Here is a 14,754-nt window from a genome sequence, read left to right on the forward strand (position 1 = left end):
TTCTAAATAATGACAACACTGTCGGCGCATCTACATGACGCATGCATCTACATGACTCTTTAGAGGAGCTAATTATCTCGTAATTGTTTATGTCTTCTCTGTCTCCAAAGCTGAACATTGCTGCTGTCCTTTCTCAGCGGTAATGTCAAGCACATAAAAGCCGCACGGAGAAATTGAGGCCGCTTGCACACGGCCTGCATGCCGTGAGTGTGTCAGCTACGTGACGTGTCCATTTTTATTTTTTTTGCTCCCATGTTAACAGGTTAGAGCTTGCACACTGCTTGCGTGACACGTACAAACTTCTAAATCTTTTATTTTTCCACCAGGACATGAACTGTGCTCCCCCAGGTTGAAAGCCCTGTAATCCAGCCATCCATCCTGAATTTCTCCTTACATGGTCGTGAAATATGTGAAACATACACAAATTACAGTGATTTACTTTTCAGAGCTATATGTCCCTGTTTAAAGTAGCTTAAACTTCAGCATTTTGTTTAGGGATATGTAATAGTTTTAGAGGTGTAAAGGTTATCCACGGAACAGCTAAATTTGGTGTCAGTTATGTACAACGATGCACGTAATTTCTAAGCATTTGAATCCTACACAGTGATAGTCATGTGCTAAGAGAGTTTGGGCAGGGTTAGTGAGAACTAGGAGGATTTATATTTTGCAGTGTCAGCCTGAATTATAAGAGGGAAGTGAGAGAACCTAAGTCACAGGGACTGACTGAACAAGGCAGTGGCCACAGCTGAGGTAGGAACATTTATATGCAACATAATGTAATTTATTATTTGATTATATTTCACAGTCTTAAGAAACAGACATTGATTGTTATGTTGACGTGATTATCTTGGGTAGCAAAACGTTGCAAAACCTTGTTATAAAATGTTATTAACACCTAAGAAATATGTTTTTGTAAGTAATAAGTGTCCCGAGATGGTCTAACTGGGATTTCAAATACAATCACTCCGATAATATAAGCAGTGGTTTCAGCCAATCATTCAAAATGTTTATAGAATAAACAAATATATATAATGGCATTATGCCTTATGGAAGAATACATTCAGGATTGCATATAAAATCTTACTATCCTATAATCCTCTTAGCTATAAAACGGGTGTTGATTGTTTGACGTATTAGGTAGTCTGACTCCTTAGCAACACTGAGAAGGTGTACTTTCATGTATTTTGCATGTGTTCTATCTAGAAATAAAAAAAATATATTTTTTTTCTATCTGTCTTGCCAACTTCTTTTGCAGCTACACTGTATTCAGAGGGGTTGTACTGCCTCAACAAACCCGACCACAATTCAACTGTTACATGTTGTTAAAGGACCTTGAACATAGATATTTAGCTGTTGGATCCTGAGCCAGTCTGTTATAAGCCTTGCTTCTCACTTTGCTCTAGGTTATTAGACATAAATATTGAGTTAAGTCACATCCAGTTTTTAATCTTCATTGTACTACATTGCAACAGTAATACATCATAAATTTTACTTTAACTTGAAGCTTTACATAAATCAGGTATGTGGCAAGTACCAAAATGTATTGTATTCAACTATATGTATCAAATTGTTCACAAATGGTCAATGTGAAAATGACATTGTCTGATCCAAGAATATTAAAAGTGTGTGTCATTTGTTACCAGTAAAACAAGTGACACTCTCAAAACTGCTTGTTCAACCTTACATGATCTAGTCACTTGTACACAAGATAAAAGCAATTTATCATTGTTTTGGTCAAGTAGCAAGTGCTTTTGTACATGGATGCAAAACACGATTTAGAATTGTCTGCTGTTTTTAAATGTAAAAAAATATAATACTGTTGAATTGTTTTCCCCTAAAACATTGAGACTGAGACTGTTCATTGACTATGTCTTTAACCCTGCTGTTGTCCTCGGGTCAAATTTGACACAGTTTCAAAAAGTTTCTATATGACAAATTTGGGAATCCTTCAACCAATAAAAGAAAAACGACATGGATGGCTTCCTACAATGCTCTTCACATGTTTTATTAAATTTTATAGCATTTGAGGAGAAAAAAAAATAAAAGAATGTTGAAAAAAGTGAAATTAAATGTTGGATAAAGCTTCATAAACATGGGGAAAAAACACACAAAAACATGCAAAGGTGTTGAAAAAAATGGCAAACGTCAGCAAAAGTGACAAAAACATTGAAAAAAAAATGACAAAAACATTGGTGTGAAACCAACAAAATATTTTGACCCAGAAAAACAAAAAGTTGCATGGTCAACGGGAAGACAACACAAGAGTTAAATGCAAAATAATTAAACTCATTGTCATAATCGGTCAAGCAAATTTTTCATTCAGAAAAAACACTTATCCTGTGGTAATCTGTTTTAATTTGACATAGTACTTTTTTTTCTTTGCGCTATAAAATAGTTTTGTGTTTTTCTTGTACCCAGCTTCCACAGATGGCCCTGACAAAAAGTTATGTAAAGAATTTTGCTACGTTAACGTATGCGCATTTGACGACCAAACAAATTTTCCTTGCTAGCTACCAAACACATATCATATCATATCTCCGCCAAATTAAATTTTATCAGCAAAATACTCTATTGAGATTATTGTTCATGGTCCCACAACGATGCTCTGTACGAAACTTGGTGAAGATCAGCTGTTAGGGGGCGCTATAATCAACGTTTATTTTGGTACCGCTTTTGCGCGCTCCCCAGGTCGTTTGAGGCAACTCGTGTCGGGGTTGATTGGAGTTGGGAGGCTTGGACCCCGTCATTACTGCTTGCAATTTTTTTTACTTGTAATTCTGCTATGTCTTATCTAATTGTTTCAATTTTCACCTTGAATTGTGTGTAAAATGTTCTACACAAATCAAGTTGGCTCACACCAATTTGACTGACACGAATTCTGCTATGTCCTTGGTCACTAGTGTGTTCATCGTTGCCTTCTTTGTCTTCTCTTTCAAAGGCTATCATCATGGGGGAGTGGTCCTTCTTGTCTGATTTGTTGGACAAGGTGCAGTCACACTCTACTATAGTAGGGAAGGTCTGGATGAGTGTTCTTTTTCTCTTTAGGATCTTTATCCTAGCTGCTGGTGTAGATAAAATATGGGGAGATGAACAAGCAAACATGAACTGTAACACCTACAGCCCTGGCTGCAAGAACGCCTGCTATGATCAGTCCTTCCCCATGTCTCACACACGCTTCTGGGTCCTCCAGATCCTCATTGTCTCCACTCCAACAATAATTTATTTGGGCCACGTCCTGCTGGTGATTCGCAAAGAAAACAAGCTAAGGAGACGCCTAGAGCAGAAAATTGGTAAAAATGGGAAGGTTAAATCTCCAAAGTATTCAGATGATCATGGCAAGGTACAGCTCAAAGGCATCCTGTTGGTCAGCTACCTGATGCAACTGCTGTTCAAGATCCTGCTTGAAGTGGCCTTCATTGTAGGCCAGTACTACCTCTATGGCTTTATACTTATGCCTAGTAAGATTTCATTTAACCACTACCCCTGTCCGTCACCGGTGGACTGCTTTATAAGTCGCCCCACAGAGAAAACCATCTTCATTGTCTTTATGTTGGCAATGAGCATCCTCTCTGTGATCCTCAACATCATAGAGATGTTCTACCTAATAATCTCAAAGATAAAGGCAAAGTAAAGGGGAAGCAGTGGCTCAGAGATTTACTGCCCCAACAAACCAAACCCCAATTTAACTGAGGTAGTTACATGTTGTTGAAGGACTGTGAACAGAGATATTTAGCTTTAAGTTGGATCCTGAGCCAGTCTGCTATGATCCTTGCTTCTCGCTTTGCTCAAGGTTATTAGACAAATATTGAGATAAGTAGTACTACATGTATCTTATGTAGCAACAGTAGTACATCATATATTTTACATAAATCAAGTATGTGGCAAGTACCAGGATGCATTGTATTCAACCATATCTATCAAATTGTACACAAGTGGTCGATGTGAAAATTACATTATCTGAGCCAAGAATATTAAAAGTGTGTAATTATTTACCAGTAAAATGTTGTTTATTTACAATTGACACTCTCAAAACTGCTTGTTCAACCTTGAATGATCTTGTCACTTGTGCACAAGATAAAAGCAATTTATCATTGTTTTGGTCAAATAGCAATTGCTTTTGTACATAATGAAATTGACCATGTACAATTGTCTGCTGTTTTTTACATGAATATGAAAATATAATATAATACTGGACATCTGTTGAATTGTCTTTCTCCCAAAACACATAGGCATAAGTTCATTGGCTGTGTCTTTAACCCTGCTGTTGTTCTCAGGTCAAATTTGACACATTTTCAAAAAGTATATACAAAAAAAAGGTTTCCTTCAACCAATAAAAAAACAAAAGTGACATGGATGGCTTCCCACAACGCAGACAACAAAAAACGTTAAAAGGTGTATAAAATTTGGCAAACACTGGTAAAAGTGACAAAAACATCAGATGAAAAGCAACAAATGTGTTGAAAAAGATGACAAAAACATTTTTGAATTTTGAATTTTGACCCGGAAAAAACAAGAAGTTCCCAACTGACTGTTGGTCAACCGGATGAGAACACAAGGGTTAAATAGAAAATGGTTGAACTCATTGTCATAATCGGTCAAGCAAGCTTTCCACTCAGAAAAAACACGTTTCCTGTGTTAATCTGTTCAATGTTGACATAGTACTTTTTTGTGCTAGAAAATAGTTTTGTGTTTTTTTTTTTTTTCTGAATCGCAATGAAACTGTAATTTGTTGGATACCAAAAATAAAAACAAATGTAAATCTCTTGTAATCCTAATCTCACATAAAATAATGTGACTTTGTGCTGTTGAAATTTAAGAATTCCATACAGAAAAAGTGAAGCCTTTTGCATTTTCAATCTTCATCAAAAATTTAGCCATAGTGTATATCAGAAAATCAATCTTATGTTAACAACACATGAAAAACTATGTTTTTGACAAAACTAAGCATTTTCTTTGTGAAAAAAGCCACAAGGACTTAACATTCTGATTACACTGATATGTTTATTGACATGAAGATTTACTTTTGCAGATCATCCATTGTGTGGTACTGTTTGTAATAATTATCTTGAAAAATCCACTCAAACATACACCATTTTATATATCATTTTACTTTTTATTCATATAATATTGCCTCATGGTTACATGACTGTTGAAACGAATTCAAATGTAATTTGAAGAGTATCACATAACAATCGGTACTAAAAAATGCTGAAATTACTTTTCAAATGTGTGTTTAAAAAAATAAATCTCGCCCTTCTCTTGGTTCCACTCACTGAGTAACGGCACGGAGTAACGGAGTAGTACTCTTTTACATGAATTTGGTTTACATGAATTTGAAATTGAAATCCACCAAGTCAAAATGCTTCGATTGACATTAATTAGCTTGTTCTTGTTTCCTAAATTGCAGCTTAACGTTCACATTCTAGGACCTCAGCTGGGAGTTTCACGTAGACAGTTAATGTTAATCCAGCAGTCAGAATCTGCATCAACATATATTAACATCTGTATTTTCATTAACGGGACGTGCAAGAAGCAAGTTGTTTATAAACCACTAAGATAGTAGGGATACTAGTAGCAGTAATAGCAGCAGTGTGGTTTGATTATCCACGCAGTTCGCATTGTGGCTAATAATATCTTACTCTGTTAATGACATGTTGTTTATGACTTGCTGCCATTGTGCTAACCCGAGCACCTCTAGCCTTTACGACAGAGCCTACAGTTGTTAGATAATGTTTCATAACAGGTTTCTCTGTTGATTTTTTTTTTGTCACTGAGTGCTCTCAGGGCCTACCGTTGTGTTTCATTTTCAGTTGTAGCTCAAAAAGCAAGGTCAGTGAAGTCATTTTTCACAAGAAAACTCAAGATCACCCATACATAATGTTGCCGCTATAACTTACTGTTAGTTAATGCCGACTGGCACTGCTGCATTTGTGTTATTACCATAGTTGTTCATCCGGTCTGAGGCATGTGGTTGGTGAGAAGCCAGGTTCAACCTTGCCTCCCTGCTTTTTTTTATTTACGATGAATTGACCATTCAATGTCGAGCTCGGTCAAACCTGGCCTCAGACTGATTGGCAAGTAATGTTTCCTTTTTCTCTTAGGAATGTCAGGAAAAACTGGCCTCCATTAAGCATTCATAGCATTTTACAAACCACTAAACAGACCAAAGATAGGTATAAGCAGGCTGTTGCAGAGGGGCGTTGATTCGCACAACAAACTAAAGACGAAAATGATAAAAGAGAGAAGCCACATGGTGACAGTCCTGGGCTTTTAAAGTTTAAAGACTTAAAAGAGATTCTTAATAAGCGATATGAATGTTTATGCTAGACACCAAAAACTTTGGTACAATAGGACGATTTCATCACTATAAAAATGTCACTCACATGAAAATATAATGGGAGCAGTCGTGATGTCAGATCAGATTAAGTCCTGTAGAAGAGACTGGAAGCACACTGATGTAAAAAAAAAAAAAAATCAATATTGTTCTTTAAAGAATATTATTTACAATTAAAACACAAATAAATTACAAAATGCTCAAAAGTATTTGCAGAATTTAGCTAGAATATGTGTAACGTGAGCAATAAATTAAAACATTTGGAAATATTTGACTTGAAATTAGTTCCATCATGGTAACACTTTACAGTAAGGGTACATTAATTAGCATTACTTAATGCATTAATATGCATTAATTAACTGTTATTTACAGTTTATTTAATTTATTCTATAAAAATGCCTATTAAACATCAACCCTGTTGACTACAGTCAATCTATGAACATCATTTGTTTAAGGACAAACTGGCCTATTAGAATATGTGTCCTACAGTGAGGTCCCTTGAATGTTAAAAATGGTTGTAGGACATTAAAGACAAAGAATTGATTGAAACAAAACATGAATCTCACAGATATGTATTGATATCACACACAGACCAATACAAGCTAAGGAAATCTCCTCTCTAAAACACTTTTCATATTTCTTAGGAGTCACACTGTGAAGAAATAAACATCATAACTTATACAGTTGACAAAATATATGCATTTTTAAAAATAAAGTCCAGACGCTTTTGCCCTCATGACATTCACATACCAATACTTCAAATAATAATGTCATATTTATTGATATTATACCCACAGCAATGCTACACAAGCATTTGTGTTGTCTTAAACAGTTACCCTATATACTTGGAATCATTCAGTGCAAAAATAGGCATAATGAACATTAATAACTCATAAAGGACAAACTATTTATATTACTTCAAAAATGGCCCAAATGTATGGCAAATCTCAAAACAGTCATGCATTCTTCTTTGTATACTATCTTTGTTCTCGCTTGGATGCCCATATTAAGTGTATGTGTGATGGCCATGGTCAAAAGAACATCAACACACTCGCACGGCACCATGGGAGAGTTACACAAGACGGTTGCACGGAGCTAGCTTTGAGCTGCAAAAATTGGTCTGTCTTTTCAGTTTATTAAATGATTGAAATATGAGGATCCGTTTTGGATAGTAAACATCCCAGTCAGCCTCAGAAGGTTAAATAAGGTGTACGATAAACATTTATTACCTATGCTCATGTCTGTTCATGTTAACTAAGGTATTAATTGATGCATGATTTACCATTAGTTAATACCTTGACTAACTTTTCATTACAGTTAACTAATATGTCTAGTTAATGCAGTAATAAGGCATGACTAACTGTCAGTAATTAATCCAAGACTTGGAAGCCATGCTGAAGAAAGCCTTTTCACCCCCAGACCTCCTCAGCCGTTATTGTGCGTCAGATGACCAGATGAGATTTTACACTAAATTTCCATCAGAGACGTGTTTAAGATTGTCTGGGATTCCATTGCACCATCTGCATGTCAACCGGTCTATTTGAGTATAGCAAAGAATGAGAGTAAGTGAAGGCTCCACTAAAAACATCAGTCCCAGTCCCCCTTGCAGCATGCCATTAACTGATGAATTTATTTACTCTATGCAAATAGCTGTTGGCATGAAGGAGCAGGTAATTGCTGACATGTTCCTGATAAGTTTAACTACTGTAAGCCATGTGACCATCCCGTTGGCCCGTTCATTCTGGGGAAACTTTCTCTTTGGGTGAGTAGGGAGAATGTGAAATCCATCACCCCAGGACCATTCAAGCTGTACTGCCCCAATGTCCGTGCGATACTGGATTGCACTGAGATTCCTGTGGCGGCAGCCTCTTCAATGACCCTGCAATCAGAAACGTTCTTCCACTACAAAGACAGGACAACCTTGACGGGACTAATCTGAGTCGCTCCCCATAGTTTGTTCTGCTGTACAGTAGAAGCAGCTCTGACAACGAGATAAAAACGATCAGCAGAATCCTTCCCTTACTTGAGTCAGGTGATGAAAAGATGGCCAACAAAGGATTTATCATCAAAGATCTCCTTTCTGGTTTTGGGGCAAAACTCATCATTCCGCTCTTCAAGCGGTCAGCCCAATTTAGAAGAGAGGATATTGAGAAGACACAAGCCATCAAGATAGTGGTTGAAAGGGTAATAGGCAGAACTGAGTCCAATCACATCTGGGACTCGCATGTACCTCTCACTCTGATGGTAAGGGCCATCTTAAAAAATGGCCAGATTTTCTTCCGAGGTCTCAAATATCATTTAGTCAGGAGGATAACCACGGGGGTAAGTCAGCCTCTACAATGTGTACCTATTATGGAGCCATTTTGTTTGTTTTAAGTGCTCAGATCAGCCAGAGCCAACCTGAACTGGGCCATCAGAATAGCAAAGCATGCCTATTGTCAGAAATCCATGGATTCTTTCACAACCTGACAAACACCAGATGCATGTGGCAAGGCATCCACACCATCATAGACTACAAGGCTGCTCCTGTACCCTGTGGGGACAACACAGACTTTCCCAACACACTCAACAACTACTTTGGTTGGTTTGAGGCACTCGACAACACTCTTGTGAGGAAATCCATACCTCCCCCAGATGAACAGGCACTCAGACTTGAGACAGCTGATGTCCGGAGGACATTAAGACGACTAAATGAACAAAAAGCAATGGGCCCTGATAATATACAAGGACGGGTGCTCAAAGTCTGTGCTGACCTAGGCTGAAGTTAAGTTGATATAATGATAATAAGATGAATGGTGTCTTGAAATTGAAATGGTTAAAATCTTGTATTAATAACAGGCAGTGCTGTAACCATGTTCAAGTGATAATTGTTCCATAAACACCATGTAAAATCCAACTCAAACCATGAATCAAAATTTGATTTTAACATTTAATCGGCACAGTCTCGCCGTCACATTGTCCGCTGCGGAGCACAGGAGGATGAGATGGCCCGACTCCATAGAATACATGAGAGCATACCCTGCCAGAATACAATGCAAATAATAGTGTGCATTTACAATCAAATGTAAAAGTCTGAAAATACAGCCGTCAAGCTCTCGCACATTCATTACACTTAATGTCCTTGCCATCGGTTTAATACTAGTGAAAAAAAAACCTGCATGAAGAAAAGTGTGTTTGCTTTTTACACTTTAGTCTTCAAATTGTATCTCTGGTTGGTGGATATAGGTGATGCTGTGCTTTTGGCAAGGTGTTAACGATCACAAATTGTTGTGTACCAAATTATGCATAATGCTGCATGATGGCTCTGCTGGAACTGCAGCAGGACTAACCCCAATTGGAAGAATCAGGAAAGAAAAAGACTTCAGGGACCATGACAATGACTGGCTAATATGCCATACCTGTATACGCTGCGCTCTTGGATCTATGTACTGAATTGAATCCAGCAGTGCGGGCAATGTGCCAGAACCATCCAAATACAGGTCCTCGCAACTATTGGGGAAACCTGCTGTTTACAGCTAAGTGTTTTTATAGAAATATAATCTTCAACTTTATCGCTAAAACTTGTTTGGATAAAATATAGTTCAGGTTGCATTTTATCATATACATGTACCTGTAGGTCTAGTATGTATATCAAAGCTGTCCCTGAGTACTGTAATGCAGGTTTACCTACCACTGTGCGAGAACAGGCCCAAATTATAATTTGATTAACAATTCAGAGTGTCTGAGTTTTTTTGCTTTTTCTCCGCCAGTCATTATGATTAGGCATGATTTGGGGTCACGAAAGAACAACTGCCAGAATCATTAACATACTTATCAGCCTTCACAAGGTGCTTTGCATTTATTATTTATGGTTAAAATTGGGCGTGTACAGGGCGGGATAGAAGGCTGTTTGAAGTACGCACATTTGTCGGTAAAGTGTGATTTATAAAGGGAACATTGCTTATGACATATGCATACCCTATTTTTGACTTTTGGGCAAATGTACACTCTTAGTTAGGATACTACGCACAGTTTTATAAATGAGACCCCAGGTCTCTCGAGTCTACTGCATCCTCATTCATTTCCCTCCTTCTCTTCCTCCTGTTCCAGCAAATTTCAGCAAAGATTTATCTCATGCACACAACAGTTTAGACTAGCCTACTTAACCCCATTGCATTTGTTGTTTTCCAGTTTGACCGTAAAGGATGTAACCTGGTTTAATTTGTGCAGCCTTATTAATGTGATATGGGTGAGTTAGTGGATTTTGTAACATTATCTAATTAAATACAAATGATCAATCTCCAAGCAAGCACTGTGTAGCCTAGTGTGTTGTAACGTAACACCACCAAAAGCTGTAAACTTAACGCATTTAAATGTGCCAACACATTATATTAAAGGCTGTGTTGCAAGGTTCATTTTCCAAAAAATGTGCGAAAAATGCTTGTTGGTAATACATGTTTTGATCAAATGTTATCTGTTGTGTATCTTTCTGTTGGGGTTGTGTAGATTTCTGTTTCCTGTATTTCCCTATTGCTTCTTTCTTTCTGCACTGTGGGTTTTTGTTTCCTGTTTGTGTATGATTAAGAGATTATTGTGCATGTTTCTGTTCAGTTATTTGTTCTGTTTACTGTTTCATGTCCTCGTCCGTGTTTCCTCCCTTGTCTTGTCTAGTTGGACGTCCTGTCTTGTGCATTCCAGTAAGTGTCTTCTTTCCAGTAAGTTTGTTCTGTTTCCTGTTTTGTTTTGACGTTTCGGTTTTTGTTCCTTGTCTTGTCTAGTTTTACTTCCTGTGTTTTCCCTCCTGTCTGATTGTTCTGCCCCGCCCTGATGTGTTTCACCTGTTGTATCACCTGTTCCGTGTTTGCTCAGAACCTCTTAGCCTCTGTTCCCGTTGTTTTTTGTCTTGTGTTTGTAGCCTGTCCTTGCGTCAGCTTGTTTTCCCTGCGTTCTCTGTACATTAATCTAATTATTCTGCTTTTTTCCTTTTGTTTTCTGGACTTGGTTTTTGCCTGCCTCAGCTTGGATTCCTTGTGTTAATTTCGAATTTTTTGAATTAATAAATCTTCAAGCAAAGGCAATTTTGCCTGCTCTCTGCATTGGGGTCCACTATTCCCTGCATACCATAACAGTTATCCATTGTATTTGATGTTGTTGGGTATCACTGAACAGAATATATTACGAAAAAGAAGACAGTATTTTACAGCGGTGTTATGTCTCGCAGGTTTAAATGAAGTCACTGATATCTAGTCTTGTTGTGCACTTCCTGTTGTATTTTGTATTCACTTTCCCTGTTTCCTCCCTTTGTGTGAATTTCCTACCACTGTGATTGTCTACCCGGTCTGCGTTTGGCAACCCCAGAAAAGTTTTCAGGGGAGTTAGGTGACTGTAGAACTTTCCTATTCCAGTGTGACCTGGGGCCTGTTGCACGAAACTAGGATAAGGGATTAAGCCGGGATATTCAAGTTATCCTGGATGAATTTAGCTTGGACTCGGTTGCACAAAACCAGATTGAATTAAGCCCAGCCAAGTAACCATGGAGATTTATTCTTTGCGGCTAGCATGGTCCAGAGCAGGCTAACAGCCAGGCTAAGATTAATCCTGGAGTCTCATGTGTCAAATCAGCTGCGGCTCTGATCCGAAATAAACGTGTTTAACAGTTGTTCCGTTGTCTTTTGCATGTGTTCTGCTTTATTTTTATTAATATGCATTAGCCTACTTGTCAATATTGTCGCGAGTTGGATTTTAACCCTACTACAGTTGTTTAGATGGTTAGAAATAGTTGCATTGGCACCCTGATGCGGAGTGGGACTTTTCCCAGTGGGACGGTAGTGTGTAGAGGCTGTCTGGCGTGCGGCCACTGCCCGGCCGCTGCTGCCTGGTGGCCGCTAAACGGTGGCCGGTGCCTGCCAGCAAACCTAGGAGTCGCGTCCGTCTCCACTCTCTCTGTAAAAGTAGAGATGAGCAGCGCAGCGTCCGTGGTCTCAGCTTCAGGTTATAGGGCGCGCTCCGAAGATCAAGTGTGACGATATTAATGTAGCGATATTCCCAGATGATGTTAATGGCAGACTGGTCAGAGACCAATACATTCATGATTTCATTTTCTTGTTGCTTGTCTTCTCTAATAAAGGGTATTTTGTATATTACTCCTTAATAAGTGGGCCTAATGATTTTTTTTTATTATAGCTTACATTGGTTTCATAACCTTCACAATTAGTCTAACATCAACGGAGTAATAACGTGGCCAATATACAGTACGTATGTAGTGGAGTTTACATTCAGCACACCGGGAACACCACAATGCTTATTAATCTTTTTATTTTGGTGCTGTCACTTGTCAGAAGAATGACTATGTTGGGCTTATTTTCTTCGTTTGATAAGAGCCGTATTTCCCTTTTTGCATATTCTTCCCCTCCTCGTTACTTTCCATTAGAAGCTGCTGCTCATTGGGTGAAACATATGGCACATGCGTCTTCTCAATTCTGCATCAGTAAATCTGTGATCGATTCGGTCTATTTGAGAAAGCCGTGAACGTGCACTTATCCCAGCTATCTACACCTGGCTTGACATAGCTTCACCTGTTCATCCTGGCTCGACAAACGTGCAACCGATTAAGCCACGATGAGCAAATCGCACTAAGTCAAACTGCGCATATTCACTTATCCTGGATATCTTTATTCTACTTTCGTGCAACAGACCCCTGAACTTTAGGCATAACCCAGAACAGGCTAAAGTGGCGTTCAATGTGTCCATATGAGAAAACGGGGTAAATATGCATGTTGCTTGCACAGTAATAGAGGTTTTCACCGACGTCAATTTCTGTTTCATTTCATTTCAAAGAGCCCAAGTTTGCTATCTGAGCTTTGCTAGCTTTCCTTCTGGCACTTCTCTCCCTGGTTTTGAATAACTTTGGAAGTCGACAATATTCCAAATGTTTTACTTGGTTTGACTTAAAACATGGCAATAATAACAATTTTCCTTGATGATGTTCGGGATCTACTTTGGTACCTGTGCACTGCTGTGCAATGCCGAGTATCTCCAATATGGCGACCTCCGGTCTGATGACGCATTGTGAAAACCCTCTAAAATGTTTCTGCCAGAGGTAGCTCACGCTTGGAGCAGCTGCTTCATCTGCTGGGTGCACATTTCTGTCTGGTTCTTTTCAACTCTTGTGAGGCGACTTCTTCGTCTGTATTCTCGGGTTCTAATAAATAAGGACGACCATCAAACTCAAAAGGCTCTTTCCTGTGTTGTATATCTGCTTTATTACTCCAAGCTTCTTCCCTTGTGAGTCCCCTCTTCACACACACAACCATCAAACTCAAAAGGCTCTGCTATATTCTCGTAGTTATGTTACTAATCACAATTTGTTGCCACGAAGGCATGGAAGACACATACCACACCACTGGGAGCTTGTGGGATTGCTGCCAGCTGCGAGAAACATATAAAGAAGTGCAGAAAATGATAGGCTGCTCAGCCAAAATGATTTAAAATGCGTTGAAATGGCATCCAAAGCCTAAACGACATAGGAAAAAAACGGTCAACTACATTTGGAAGGGATCAAAGGATAGCATAAATGTTAAAGGCTGAATCAATAATCAGCTCCAGGAAAATCAAAGAAGACTTAGGCTGAATCCCATTCCTTCGTCTTACCCCTAGCCCTTGCCCCTTCCCCTAGTTTCTGCGCGTTCACGCGGGACCTAGTGCTGTCCCAATTGTTATGGGTAGGGGATAGACCAAGGGGTGTATAGCCCTAGAAACCTAGTGTGGACGCAACCTCACTTGTATGCACACAAGAAGTGTGTGGCTGCCGCATCCATAGACATATAAAGAGTAGACGCCGCATCGACAGCTACGGCCTATTGGCGCTGACGAGCCGTGGGGCCGCCATCTTGGACCGGTAAAGTTTACAGGCAGCTCCACAAAATAAACTAAATATTGCATACTTATTGCACCTTTCGATATATTTGATAAATGACCAGTTGTCTCAGCTCTTATTACATAAGTATTTGGACAGATCCATCTCTTTTATGTTGTGTTGGCGCTTGAAAAGGCTATAAAATATATATATATATATATATATATATATATATATATATATATATATATATATATGTACTTGCGAAACTTAACTTATGTAGCAATTTTCAAAACACAGATACAAAATGCTTTACAGAACCCAGAGTTAAAGAGATAAGATCTTCTGGCATCTTGTATCTTCTGCTGCTAAGTAACGATTATGACTGGTCCAAGATGGCGGCTGGATTTCTCGCGCTCAGCTACATTTTCATAAATGTAAGTACTTTCGACTTAAACAATTGATTTAAAAGTTACGACAGTCTTGTTTTGTGGTCTATAAAGTCCTGTGCATATACACTCACCGGCCACTTTATTAGGTACACCTGTCCAACTGCTCGTTAACACTTAATTTCTAAGCAGCCAAT

The 14,754-nt window shown here is 38.5% G+C and overlaps 1 protein-coding gene across 1 annotated transcript; it reads left to right on the forward strand.

Moving 5' to 3' along the window:
• The first annotated feature begins 637 nt into the window (after positions 1-637).
• On the forward strand, positions 638-4,339 carry LOC117961737 (gap junction Cx32.2 protein-like). The gene is made up of 2 exons (XM_034900618.1): positions 638-750; positions 2,939-4,339. The coding sequence occupies exon 2, from the start codon at positions 2,948-2,950 to the stop codon at positions 3,629-3,631; it is 684 nt and encodes a 227-aa protein (XP_034756509.1). The 5' UTR covers positions 638-750; positions 2,939-2,947; the 3' UTR covers positions 3,632-4,339.
• Positions 4,340-14,754: the final 10,415 nt, after the last annotated feature.

The sequence above is a fragment of the Etheostoma cragini genome, chromosome 18 (assembly GCF_013103735.1).
Source record: "Etheostoma cragini isolate CJK2018 chromosome 18, CSU_Ecrag_1.0, whole genome shotgun sequence".
Classification (NCBI taxonomy): domain Eukaryota; kingdom Metazoa; phylum Chordata; class Actinopteri; order Perciformes; family Percidae; genus Etheostoma; species Etheostoma cragini.

Excerpts from the sequence above, each read along its gene's own strand:
- LOC117961737 (XM_034900618.1), top strand. The coding sequence starts at position 2,948 with ATGGGGGAGTGGTCCTTCTTGTCTGATTTGTTGGACAAGGTGCAGTCA.